Genomic DNA, 15,304 nt, shown 5'->3' with positions numbered 1-15,304 from the left:
ACTTGAAAAATCCCCTGCATCTCACAAATTTAAAGTTTATTTCTTCCAAGCCTTCAAGTAATTGACAAGTCCACTCCATGAATCACCTCAATAGACATCAAGCTCAAAATCCTCATTGTCCTCTAATTCCAATCGCCTCCTAAAAATTCCGCACCCATAGTCTCCAAAAAATCTGCAAATAATGCTCAGGAAACTAGAAAGTATCTGAATTAGTCACAAAATAACAAAAAGGAAAATATTCATGGAAATTAACTAAAATGAAAATGAAGAATGCTAAAATAAACTATAAAAATGTAAATAAAATGAAACTATCATCACCACGTCATGGCAACCTGATGTCCACGTCGTGGGAGCTAACAGATGCAAAATTGAAAAATGAATGACTGATTTCTCCTTCTCGATTTTGGTTCGATCAAAGCCTCATTTAGGATTATCTTAACCCCTCAAGACCATAACTTATTGTCTAGAATATTTAGGACACGAATGGGACGAACCAACACACTAAAAGCAAGGATTTTGCATCATCAAAAGTTTCCTCTTGTGTGTCATTTGAAAGAAATCTAAATAAATAAATTGGAGAGGTTCTTACCTTCTAGAAAATTTAGAAATGATCCTCAAGAAGGTTTCTAGAAGAATGTCCACCAAAAGCACCACCAAAACAGTCCTAAAATCTTATTTCTTCTAAAAAATCTTCACTCCAACCCACTACTAAAGGCAAGAACACTTGGACACTCTTTCAATAAATATGGAGGCTAAAAGCAGGGTTTGTTGGCTGAAAATGGATGATGATTCTTGGATTTTATGGTTAAGGTTGCTTATGTACTCCATAACTTTCATTTATGCCCCTTAGGTTTGAAAAAATGACTCCATGACCCTTGTACATGATCAAGTATCATTTTCTTGCAGCCCCTAAAAGTTAACTTTAACCATGATAAAAAGCAACTTAACAATAATACATAATAGGACACTAACATTTACAAAGGAATAGGAAAGTTTGGGTCGTAACAATCCTTCTCGCTTTATGAGAATTTTGCCCTAAAATCAAGAAATAGAATGAATATATGGGGAAGACGAACCCCCATGCATATTCTTCCATAAGACCTTCACATGCTTCACCCTCTTCTTACGTAACTGCTTGGTTTCACACTCCAAAACTACCTCGGGTTCCTCAAGAAATCATTTTGAATTAATAAACCACAACTCATCTAAAGGTATAATTCTTGGTTCCTCAGCTAAGCACTTTCATAGATCACATATGTGGAACACATCATGGATCCCTTCTAGCTTTGGTGATAACTCCAATCCATACTCCTAATCGCCGACATGCTCAACCATAACAAGTGGACTGATGTAACAAGGTCCTAAATTTCAACACTTGTCGAAGAGAATGATCCCCTTCTAAGGTGAGACTTTTAACATTACTTTCTTTCTCAAAGGTCTTCAATTTGTGCTTCTGATCTGGATATTTTTTTTCTTTCATATGCCACATGCAAGCGGTCACGAGCTATCTTCACTTTATCCTTAGTAATCTGTATAATCTCTGAGCTTGCGAACTATTTCTCCCCCAACTTATCCAACATGTAAGAGTGTGACACTTCCTCCCATAAAGCATCTTGTACGGTGCCATGTCGATACTAGAATCGTAAGTGTTGTTGTAGGCAAACTCCACCTAAAGTAAATGAGTGTCCCAATTCCTACCATACTCGATAACATAAGCTTGTAACATATGCTCGAGATTCTATATGGTCCTCTCACTCTGCTAATCGATATGAGGATGATAGGTTGTGCTCAAGTACACTCCCATACCTAGCTCATCCTGAAGCTTCTACTAGAATCTCTAAGCAAAACGACTATCACGGTCAGATATGGTAGGTAATGGTACCCCATGGCATGCAACTATCTCCTTCATGTATATCTTTGCCAATTCTCTAACTTTTCATTCTCACTCACTCACTCACTCACTCTCACTCTCTCTCTCTCTCTCTCTCTCTCTCTCTCTCTTTCAATACCAGGTGTTTGTTGTCAACCGATCCACCATCACACAAATCATGTCATTCAATAATTTTGTAATAAAATCCATTGTAATCTTATCCCATTTCCAATTGGGAATCTCCGCTTGCTGTAACTCACCATAGGGTTGCTGGTGATCGGCCTTGACTTAAACACAAGTCACATATTTTGACATGAACTTCGCTATCTCCCTCTTCATACCCGACCACCAATAATTGTTTTTCAGGTCTCGATACATCTTTTTGTTTCCCTAGGTGGATTGAATACTCCGATCTATGTGTGTCTCGTAACAGTGTGTCATGATATATTTAAACTTTTAATTATCTAATATATATATATATATATATATATATATATATATATATATATATATATATATATATATATAAATGATTTTAAGTCATAAAATTAATTTAAATGATTTTAACTTTTAATTATCTTATATATATATATATATATATATATATATATATATATATATATATATATATATAATTTTTAAATTGTGTGTATTCCTGTCAACTTCAAACAACGGAATTTGATGCCGATGGGGAACAAAACTAAGGTCCCGTTTGATAGTTTCTGTCTGGAAAAGTGTTGTCTAGAAAAGTTTTTCGGCTGGAAAAGAAACCATGCTGCTTGATTGTACATTTGATTGACTGTGCTGAATGGTGAAAAATTACCCGGTTTATATCCGATAGTGGTGAGATGGATGAGATTTTTTATAATAAATTAGGATGGTGGTGGTGTTGTCCAAAAAAAGAGTTAATCCAATAAAATGAATTAAAAAAATTTAACTAAAGGAAATTAATAAGCTAATAAAGTAATATTTATTAATATATAAATATTATATATTATAAATAATATTTATGAATATATAATAATCCAATAAAAATAAGTCATCCATAAGAAGAAAATTAAAAAAAAAAAAAAAGAATTATTTAAAAGAAATTAATAATCCAATAAAATAACATTTATTAATACATAAATATTATATATTAAAATAATAGTCTTAATATAAAATAATACATTAAAAAAACAATAATTCAATAAAAAATCAATTTAAAAAAGTTATTTAAAAAAATTAATAATCCGAGAAAGAAAGAAAGATGCGGGGTTTGAGGAATGACTATGTTTCCGGCCAATTCAGACAGAAATACATGATTTTGGAGGTTTTCTGGAAAAGACATATCTTACCGGGAAATACCATTTTTTGTACAAATCAAACAATATTTCCGATCCATTTAAACAGAAAGATCTGTTTCGACCTTGAAAGATACGTTTCAGACGGGCCTAAATTACCGCCCAAAAACCAAACAAGTAATATGCATTTTTGTTATTTGTCCCTCAAATGCCCATATTAATGGAAATTAATTAACGCACCATAACATCACCTATCAAGTTCAAGTTCGCAAATGTAGCAAAATTTACACAATTTACCCAATTCTAACCATTTTTTTTTTTTGTTAAAAGTCTTTGTCCCTCACAAAACTATAAAACAAAACAACATATCTCCTGTCAAGTTGAACATTTTATTACAAATATTTCTTTTTACCTTGTTTCTCACAATCCCAGATCAAAAATATAAACTTATAGTAGCATCTTCAATTATGTTGCACATTTTTACCCTCCTTTTGTGATTAATTACCCTCTTGATTTATGACTAGCATTCTCTGATAATGATATTATGCGAGCTGTGCAGTTGAACTTACAACCTCTAGTTCTTCATTTGTCGGCTCATACCATTGTGCAACACTAGGTAGTTCCATAGAACCTTCAGTAACCTCATGAAAACGAAACATCCATAGCGAGCAACAACTTTGGGGCAAAGAAAACATTTAATGAACCCATTCTCGCTAAAAACTTTCCTTCTAAATATAATTTGTAAATATGGTCAATAAAAATATGTTGTGCTAACTGCGCATTATAGAAACAATGACATATTTAATGGCTTCTTGAATAAATGTGTGGATTTGGGCCATTTGGCTAATGAGATTAAAATTATTGCTTTTAATTTGCTCAATATTAGATCTAGAAAAAGCTGCCTTAATCAATTGGAACGACAGATGGGTGTAATTAGACGGTAAAGGAATGTCATAAATTCTTATAATTTCTAGTTGTTGCGAATGTTTTTAGTATATTTGTCAAAAAAGTGGGCTATTTAGCTAGCGTGATATATAGATCTACATCATATCCTATACATAGTCATTTATAAAATCTAAATATTGTAAATGTTAATTCATTATCATAAAGATTTTCTAGAAAGGTTGTTATTACCTTTCTTTTTTATTATTTTAATTTATTTATTTATTTATGTTTTCCAAATACCAAATACAGTAAACTATTTGTAAATAATTCCACTTATGTCCAATTGTGCAACTTAAACATTCAATCTCAAAAAAGATAGGCAACACCTGGTAACGTTAAACTAAAATCCATTTAATTGTTATTACTTGAAAGTGTCAAACTATACAATAAAGTGGTCCTAAATTTAATTTCAAGGTCTTTCAATGCATTTATACCTAAAAGATTTATCAAATTTTTTTGAAACAACAAACTAATATAATTATAAATTACAATCTATCTCTCCAACAAAACTATCCATGATCTCTAATTGAGCGAGTCACTCTTTAATGTTAGCCCAAGAAAAACTTTTTAAGAGATTTATCAATGGCTAATTTATGTTTGTAAATAAATTTGGTTAATCTCAAATTTTATAAATCTAAATGTATAAGACAAAATTGCAAGAATGGTCCTTGTGGTATATCCAAAATTGCTACTTTGGGCCAAACAGGTTTGGACTAGCACTAATAGTCCAAAAGTTTTCATTTTGCTGCGGTTTTGGTCCAAATCAGTTTAAAAAATCTAAAAATGACGGATTTGCCCCTTTCCATTTCTTTTTTGCTTTTTCTTTTTGTTATTTAATTATTTTCTAACTAAAAAAATTAAAAAAATAAAATAAAATAAAATCTCTCTCTCTCTCTCTCTCTCTCTACAACTTCTTCCCCTTCTACCACCTCCCTCATATCAGTTCAAAGAACAAGGGATTTTCCGGCAACCACCAACACCAGTCAGATTTTTCGGTAACCACCAACACCAACCGGGTTTTCTGGCAACCACCACCAAAGTTTGCCACCACCACCGTTCGCCACCACCCACAGATGAACAAAAATACACGAAATCAGATGAACACACAAACACATGAAATCTGAAGAAAACATAAACAAATCAACACACACATTCATCGATTTTTTAACAGATTCAACACAGACACACAAAACCCAAAAATCGATTCTCTCTCTCTCTCTCACACACGAATCTGAAACGCCATTGTTCTTCTTATTCTTCTCTCTCATAGAACAGAACCGCTGCCTCTTGAGAATCGACAAGATGAACAGAACACAAGCCCTAGCACCGCCGGAGTTCGTGGGTAACGAGGGTTTGCAAACAATGGTTTCAGATATGTTTACAAAACGCAAGCCCTACCACCGTTTCAAACCGTCCTCACTGTTTCTCAACACTCCTGGCTCCATCAAACGACCCTCGGGTAAGCTTCTATCGAGTTTGAAGAAGGAAAGAATGAGACACTGAGGTTTTCAGAGGCTACCACCATTCTCGTTTTTTTGAAACCCTAGGGTATTCATAGGTTGTCGCCATTATAATCCCTAGCTTCGATATGTGTGTCGCAGCCTGAAACTTTTAGGGTTAGGGATCGATGTCATAGCTTCGATCTCGTGGCGTTCATCTTTTATGCCGGTGGTGTCCAATCTTCCGGTGAGAGTGAAGCTTGGGGGAAAAAGTGAGGGTGGTGACGTTCTCTTAGCTGGAGAGAGAGAGAGAGAGAGAGAGAGAGAGAGAGAGAGAGAGAGAGAGAGAGAGAGAGAGAGAAGAGAGAAAGAGAGAGAGAGAGAGAGAGAGAGAGAGAGAGAGAGAGAGAGAGAAAGAGAGGGGAGGGTGTGTGTGAGAGAGAGAGAGAGAGATTCTCTTCTTTTATTTTATTTTTATTTTTTAGTTAGGAAAATAATTAAATAAAAAAAAGAAAAGCAAAAAACAAATATAATGGGGGTAAAATCGTCATTTTATAAAAAATCAAACAAAAATGGACCAAACTCGCAACAAAATGAAACGTTCTAGACCATTAGTGCTAGTCCAAACCTGTTTGGCCCAAAGTGGTAATTTTCGATATACCACAGGGACCATTCTTACAATTTTGTCAATGTATAAAGAAAAAGGAGGCGCCCTTTTTCTTTTTCCTATTTCTATTCACAAATGGTTCATTATATAGTAATAACATGAGGAGAAAAGCTAACTATAATCCACATGGTAATGCTATAAATACCCGATTTTCCATTTTAATTTGTATATCACAAACACAAAACAACAACATGAACCCCTTAGACCATGTAGAATTCAGAAGGCAAGGCCATATGATAATAGACTTCCTTGCCGATTATTACGAAAACATCAACAATTACCCTGTCCGAAGCCAAGTCAATCCCGGTTATCTACTAGAAAGGTTGCCTGATCATGCTCCATTTATCCCAGAGTCAATAGAAAGTATACTAAATGATGTCGAGAAAGATATTATCCCAGGCTTAACACATTGGCAAAGTCCGAACTTTTTTGCCTACTTTGCATCCAGCGGAAGCACAGCAAGCTTTCTTGGTGAAATGCTTATGAATGGGTTTAATGTCGTCGGATTCAATTGGCTTGCATCTCCCGCAGCAACAGAGCTAGAGATCGTGGTCATGAAGTGGCTATCAAAACTACTCCAACTTCCGCCGGCCTTCTCGTTCTCAGGTGGTGGTGGAGGTGTCTTGCTTGGCACTACGTGCGAGGCCTTCATTTGCACCCTGATTGCAGCTAGAGACAAGATGCTCGATCAAATAGGAAGAGAAAACAACGAGAAGCTTGTTGTCTACTGTTCGGATCAAACCCACGTTGGTCTCATGAAGGCAGCCAAAATTGTTGGAATAAAACCGGAGAATGTTCGACAAGTCATGACAACAAAGTCCGAAAACTATAAACTCTCTCCACAACGACTGGAAGAGTTGATTAAAAGAGATGTTGAAGCTGGCTTATTTCCACTCTATTTATGTGCTACTATTGGAACAACGTCAACCACAACAGTGGATCCGTTGGGACCCTTGTGTGAGGTGTCAAGCAAATATAATATATGGGTTCATGTGGATGCTGCTTATGCAGGAAGTGCTTGTATTTGTCCAGAGTTTCGTCACTTTCTTGATGGTGTAGAGGGTGCTACCTCCTTCAGTTTTAATGCACACAAATGGCTTCTCACAAATCTTGCTTGTTGCTGCCTTTGGGTGAAAGACAAATCGGCTCTCACAAAATCTCTCTCTACGAACTCGGAATATTTGAAAAACAAAGCTACTGAATCAGGAGAAGTGGTGGACTTCAAAGACTGGCAGATAACACTTACAAGACGATTCCAAGCGTTGAAGTTATGGATGGTGCTACGGAGTTATGGGGTGACTGGTTTGAGGCAATTCTTAAAAAACCATGTGAAAATGGCAAAAGATTTGGAAAGGTTGGTGACGATGGACAGTAGGTTTGAGATTGTGGCACCTAGATACTTTTCTGTGGTTTGTTTTAGGGTTTCTCCCTATGCGATTCATCAACACCATGGAAACCAACATGAAGTAAATGAATTCAATAGTAAACTACTGGAAGCAATAAATGCAACAGGGCATGTTTACATGACGCAATCAGTGGTTGATGGAGTGTACTTTATTCGGTTTTCTATTGGAGCAACACTCACCGAAGATAGGCATGTGAAGATGGCTTGGGAGTTGGTGCAGGATCAAGCGACTTCCATGTTGGGTACACTGGCACCAAAGAAGGCTTCCAATGGGAAACACATGAAGCAGATTGAAGACCACTTTATGTAATCATCTAAAAGAAGAAATACGATATATCATGTTCTCCATTCTATGATGTAATTTGAATAATTTTTAGGTGCGGTACTGTAACCGCATTTATGAATAAATAGTCATTGTGATAAAAAAAAATTATATATATAGGCTTAGGTTATTTTGTTTTTACTAAATATTGTGTGTCAGAATGCACAAATCTGGACCAATTGATGAAATTAATCAATGAACATGATTTGAGGGTGTATGATATTACAATGGGTAACATGTAGCATATAATCACACAATTTTAAGTAAAAGGGTATTTTGGACAATTAACTACATTTATAAAAGGAAATTTTCGGATTTTTAGGGATGATTAATTCTCCTAATTTTAAAAAAATCTGAATTTTTTAATTAATTCAATTCAGTTTTTTTACCGATTTTATTCTGTCAGAATATTATTTGTTAGAATGATGCTCTTTCAGAATTTTATTCTAATAGAATATTATTTTGTTAGAATGATGCTCTTTCAGGATTTTATTCTAATAGAATATTATTGAAGAAAAACAAAATTCTTGAATCAATTCTAATATATTCTTATACATCCAAACTTAATACAAATTCATACATATTCTTACATTCTAATATAATTATACATATTCTAAAAAAATATCAAGGTCTTCAACGCCTTATTCCAGTCATTCCTATCACAAATACAACAAAAACTAATACTTGTTAAAAACATGTTACTTACAATTATCTATAACTTAATATATTCTGGTAGAATACATAGAATATGATATAATACATATAATACATTCTGGCAGAATACATCGATTTTATTTTGATAGAATAAATTCTAATAGAATATATAGGATACATTCAAATGTATTGTATTTACAGCTAGTAATTCTGATAGAATGCATACCACAAGGTTAAATTCTTTAAATACTCTTTCAGGCATTTCAACAAACACTTGTTAGACATTATCATCAAACAAGTCAAAAACCATATTTGATTTACATGCAATAGTTTACATATAAACATAATTTCCAGCAACATGATTTAGAATGCATACCACAAGGTTCAAAGAGTAAGAAGGGTGGGCAGCAGGTACCACGAGCCCTCTGTCCCACACATCTATCCAGAAGCAAGTGTAGTTCACCGGTTCCACCGAATGCTCCTATCTGTCGGCAAAGATCGTGTGAGTGTGCAGTTATGCTTCGGATGCTTCGACATAGAATAGATCGACCCAGTTCCCGTTCTTTTCCGGTGCACTCACTATTAATTTGTGTTGATGAAAAATAAAAAAGCACAAACAACCTAGAATTGTATTCCATAACCGAAAGAAAAACAAAATATATGGCAGACCCATTAAAGCATAGAAACGTGGTTTTCATATAAGATTTGAAAACATTATTTTGTAAGAAAGAAGAGCATCCACATAAAAGAAATTGAAACTCATCAACTTGAACACATGAATAAAGAATGTTACTTACATTATAAGGCCCTGGTACAAGAGCTGGAACCATACGAACTAACATCTTTTTCTATGCTTCCTTCTAACTGAAAGTGACTCATTAAGCAAGAAAGAACAAATTTTGGAATAAGTAACTGAAGTTCACTGAGACATTTTAACAAACAGTTGGTGTGCAAATCAGAATATTTTCAATTCCACCAACAGTTCAATAAGACAGCAAGTTGGTCCTTCTTTCAGGAATTTAGTCGAGCACCTTATGTGCATAGCTCGTTCTTCTTGAACACGTTAGGTTTTCACTTACTTAACCATCCAATTCAGCGAACAATAGAAATAGATAATTTGAATCACAAGTTAACGATCCATAATAAATGAGAATTAAAGAGTTGTTACCGGATAAATAAGGGCATACGAAGTTTGCTCAATTTGGAAAAGCTCTAAAGAACCGATCATCGAAGGAACTGTAACAATGATGCAGAAACATACACTGACTTCTTGTGACTCCAAAATTGCCTTGATGTTGAAGCTAGCTTCGATTGGAGATGGAGCCACCGAGAACAACATCTTCTTAATCAATGGAATGGGGAAACAGATTTCCAGCAAGAGGTTTGACTACCTCTTTTGATCAGACGATCTTCATTCGTCCATAAGAAAATTGGAGGAGGCATATTACGTATGATATAGAAGGCTAGGGTTAAATAGTTGGTCAAACAGATTTTTATGGCAATTTCCATGAATAAAGAGATTTTATTTTAATTAGCATGCTAAAGTTACATAATTACCCTTATTACCATTTTTTATTATTTAATTATTCCTAAATTCCTATTGGTGCACATGGGCACACAATAGTTGTCAAAAACATTTGAACCTATCTATATATATATATATATATATATATATATATATATATATATATATATATATATATATATATATATATATATATATATATATATATATATATATATATTTGTGATACTGTGAGACGCATTTTTTTATTTTATTTTTATTTTTTTAGTTAATTCAAGTTCCGAAAATAATATTTAAAATTTTTTTTTTTGGATTTTTCCATTTATTTTGCATTTTAAAATTATTTTTTAGAATATTTCAATGTAATATTCTATTAGAATATTTCACGTATTTTTCAAAAAAAATGGAATTTATTTTTATTTATTTTAGTTAATTCAAGTTCCGAAAATAATATTTAAAAAAAGAATTTTTAGATTTTCCCATTTATTCTGTATTTAAAAATTATTTTTTAGAATATGTCAGTGTAATATTCCAATTAGAATATTTCAGTTATTTTTCAAAAAAAAACGAAATTTTTTTTATTTTTTGGATTTTTTCATTTATTTTGCATTTTAAAATTATTTTTAGATTTGGTCTCACGGTCTCACAAAATTAAAATGGTCTCAAATAAACCTGAACCTATATATATATATATATATATATATATATATATATATATATATATATATATATATATATATATATATATATATATATATATATATATATTGACGAAGGATCATTTGAGAACCCATAGTTTTTCGAGAACCCGAGAACCAAACAAGGAAAGTTAGATTAAAATGATAGGAGGTTAAGATGATTTGTGACATTACTGTAAAAACATTAAAAAAAGAAACACGGGGGCATCTAATTTAAATTAATTGGAGGGCATTTCAGGGATAAGAGCTTATTTGGTCAAACCATTTCCTTATCCTCTTTCCCTTTCAACTCGTCTCTCTCCTGTTCATGCAACTTTCAACTATCTCTCATCAGACCATCTGTGTTCCATAATCTACAGATCATCGACGAGGAATCAAAGAATCAATAGGTCGACGTTGTCTTATGGATCAATAGATCGGTGACATTCCGATCATTCCATCTCGATTGTCAACACCTTCCACCTTGATAATGGATGTCATCGTTGTACTCCTCACCTTTCTTATGCCATCGTTAGAGTTTTCGCTGATCTTTCACGCAGTTATATGAATCTCATCTTGAAACCTTCTTACAAAGCTTTGTTCAACTCGGATATAGAATCAACAGACGAAGTGATGCTCCGTTAGTTCAAGAAAGAAGTGAAAGAGCAGATTAATGTAAATTATTTGATGGTGGATCGACGAATTACTCTTCGTCACGTCATACTGAAAACGATATCCAGCAGAGCCAGATGATAGCGTCGTTTCCGCCTCCATCAGATGGCTCCGTTAAGTGGCTTTATATGCTATTTGGTTCATACATTTAAGATAAAGGATAATGGAACATGATAGGTGCTAAAAATCTTATATAATCGATCGATTTCTAGTGTTTAATCTTCAATCTGTTTGTGTTGGATTTCTCTTCTTCATATGTTATTTCATTTACACATGACAGAGAATAATAGTGTATGAAATCTCATATAATCAACAAAATTATATTGTTTTGGTGTTTGTTATTGGTTTGAAATTTGAATGATATCTTCACTTCCACCATGTCTCCTAATCTAGACTTTGTTAATGAGAAGGAAGATGTAAACTTCTTGTTGAAGATCGGAGGTGGATCATTGGCAGGTGCAACAACCATTAAGTTCGGCAGCATACTGGTGCCATAGATCACATACCTAAACACCACTCAAGCTTTCATTATATCGAATTGTTGAAGCATGTGATGAGATTGTCGATGACTAGCTTAAAAGCTACAGGTGTAAAAGATGTTGATTCTTCTGTAATTGCCATTACAAATACAAAACTAAAAGCTGAGAAAGAGGTTGTTGCTGGTAAAAAGAAGACATGTATCTCATCTCTATTGCTTTTCTGATAAACTAAAGTGGCAAATCAATCATCCAAACCATACCATACATCCTGTTTTCTGCAATGAGCATGCACTTTTTTTTAATATATGTTTTATTATTATCTATAACAGGGGGGAAAGAAGAAACAGTTACTGGTTTGTACTCCCATTTTTATTAATGTTTTTATTAGGTGAAGATATAATCATAAAATTTGATCCAATTTTTCAGTTTTTTCTCGAGTTAACGACATTCACTTATTATTCTTTGTGTATGTAATCCATCCAATGTTTTGTTGTTGTTGTTATGAGGATAAGAGAACCCAAAAGTACATCACAATTCTTTGCTTCTGGGAAAATGGTAAGTTTTTATGCAAAATTTGTATTTTATTATTAAGAACATATCATTGTATTCAAAGTATCTTGTTATTTCCCCTTTAGGTTTGTACATGAGCCAAGAGTGAAAAATAATCAAAGTTAGCAGCACGAAAGGTAAATAAATATTATTATTATAATCTTTTAGTTTAAAACATGCAGAATCTTTACAAACATTCAAATATTTATAGTGCACTAATAGTCATCATCTGCTTCTTTAGTTGTTGGATGGTTATATCTCTCTCTTCATTTGTCTGGATTAATTCAATCCTTTTGTTGGTAAATGAAATGAAACTCTCGATAAACTTGAAATCACATATGAATTACATACGATTCACATATGAATCACAAATGATTCACATGTAAATTACAATTACACGTGATTCACATGTACATTACATATGAATCACATGTGATTCACATGTAAATCACAATTACACATAATTCACACGTAAATCACATATGAATAACCTATAATTCACATGTAAATCACAAGTTGGTCACATATGATTCACATGTACATCACATTTACACGTGATTTACATGTAATTCACAGATGAATCACATGTGATTCACACGTAAATCACATATGATTCACATGTAAATCACATGTGATTCACATGTGATTCATATGTAAATCATATGTGATTCACATGTAAATCACATGTGAATCGCATGTGATTCATATGTCAATTACATGAAAATCACATATGTATTTTTGTGAGTGTTTTTGCATCAATCATTTTTTTAAATTTTCTTGTAGATTTGAAAGAAATTGTGGTGAATATTGAAGAGGTGGAAAATAATAAATTGAAAAAAATAAGAAAATATTGACACGAAGACATGAAAAAGCTTTGAAATTTATAGTATTTTTTATTTTTTTATATTTTATTTTGTATTGAATAAAATACTTGTACTCTTATGTTTATAGATTAATTAATAAAAATGAGATTTTTTGTGACTTACTTACGAATATTATAGTATAAAAAATATACATATCTGCATTTGAAAAAATATGCATATATGCACCTAAATATTTACTTTTTTTAAAAGAAAATTCGGTTTTTTTTTGTGCAATTTCAGTTTTTTTAAATGTAGTTTTTTTTTATTGAAAAAATGTAACTTTCGTTAAAAAACTTGTAGTTTTTTTGAAAAATTTGCAGTTTTTTTTATTTAAAATATGTAGCTTTTTTTAAAATATTGGAGTTTTTTCCGAAAAAATGCAGTTTTCTTTAGAAAAATTGTTGTTTTTTTGAAAAAAAAAATGCAGTTTTTTGAAAAAAGAATGCAATAATTTTTTTTTTAAATTGCAGTTTTTTGAAAAAACAAATGCAGTTTTTAACTTTTTTTTTTTTTTCAAAAATTCATGTTTTCTATAAAAAAATTTAAAAAATCTGCATTTAAAAAAAACAAACAAACAAAAATACTATATTTTAAAAAATCTGAGAATTTGATTTATGATGTAAATTTTTAGACATTTATATTAATATATTAAATAACACAAAAAATTAAACATTAAATGAGATTGGTAAGATGACGATCATGTTCTTAATGAATTGTTTTTGATCCAACGTTCCACTTTTAGTTCTCAGGTTCTTGAGAAAATATAAGTTCTCAACCCTATATATATATATATATATATATATATATATATATATATATATATATATATACACACACACACACACACACATCTTTTTTACTGATGCATCCTACACCCCATTTGTATAATTCCAATGACACCACATCGTCCAATATTGGAATGACGCCAATCAAATTCGAGGCAAAAGGATTAAGGATTAGGGCATATCATTGTTAATTTTTTGCTTTCAGGGTCTTGATGGAGATGCTCTACCGCATGAGAAACTTACGCTCGAATATGCATAATTTTCTTTGGATTGCATGCTCTCTAGGGTTTTTATTGTTGATCGAATAATTGTTATATTTGTTTGAAATCCATTCAGATTTCATATATCATTCCAATAGGTTTTCATAGAATCACGCGAGGATGCATTATCATCTTTCAAATAAAGGATGATAATCTGGTCACTCCTTCGGATCGTAAATTAGGCAAGGCTATTTTTTTTTTAATTTCTTTTATTTGGTCGTTGAGAATTTTCTGGGGCTTTTAATTGAACCTGCATTATGATCTTTTATTTCTTTTCTTAAGTTGATGCTTTTTAATTTCATGATCAGTTATTTTGTTGTACAAGGTTAATGTTTAATTTTTCATTTCCTATCTTTTTAATTATTTGTCTCTTGTAACTTGTGAACTATTATATGGAAGTGTATTTCATTTTCTAAATCTGTTGGGGATTTTTGAAATATTTCATAAGCTTCTAGATCAAGAAAAGCTTAGCGAGACATTTATACATGCAATTCTAATTAAGGGGTTTCCACATAATCTATCATGGTATCGAGCCAAACCCTACGTCTCTTTCTAAGCGTGCCTACATTAGACTTAAGTTTTTTCTTTTTTCTTTAATCTACATTCCCAGTCCACCACAATCAATCATGTGTCTCCTCTTGTTCTTTGTCTCACTCCTACATCTCTTATCACAACCTCATTCACTGTTGCATTGGTTCCTTTAGATGTTGTTGACTATCATCACAACAACCCATGTTGAGCATTAAATATGTCCCACCTAATGTACACCAATCTTCTGTTGTTGTTGTTTTCTAGGAGCATCTTCGCTGCTGATCACTTGGCCTACTATCCTCTATCATTGTTTTGTTTGATTGATGCGGTCAATTTTCTCACAAGTTGCCCTCGGTTAATTCTTCTAGTGTTTCTCTA

At 32.4% G+C, this 15,304-nt stretch overlaps 1 protein-coding gene across 1 annotated transcript; it reads left to right on the top strand.

Moving 5' to 3' along the window:
- The first annotated feature begins 6,336 nt into the window (after positions 1-6,336).
- Positions 6,337-8,014, top strand: LOC145015648 (tyrosine decarboxylase 1-like). The gene has a single exon (XM_078974119.1). It carries the CDS (start codon positions 6,396-6,398, stop codon positions 7,917-7,919), a length of 1,524 nt encoding a protein of 507 aa, XP_078830245.1. The 5' UTR covers positions 6,337-6,395; the 3' UTR covers positions 7,920-8,014.
- The last annotated feature ends 7,290 nt before the right edge of the window (positions 8,015-15,304 follow it).

The sequence above is a fragment of the Lactuca saligna genome, chromosome 9 (genome assembly GCF_052625555.1).
Source record: "Lactuca saligna cultivar CGN05327 chromosome 9, ASM5262555v1, whole genome shotgun sequence".
Lineage (NCBI taxonomy): Eukaryota > Viridiplantae > Streptophyta > Magnoliopsida > Asterales > Asteraceae > Lactuca > Lactuca saligna.
The sequence above is the reverse complement of the archived record's forward strand: the minus strand, read 5'-3'. Positions and strand labels throughout refer to the sequence as shown.

Coding starts and splice junctions, on each gene's coding strand:
- LOC145015648 (XM_078974119.1), top strand. CDS start 6,396: ATGAACCCCTTAGACCATGTAGAATTCAGAAGGCAAGGCCATATGATA.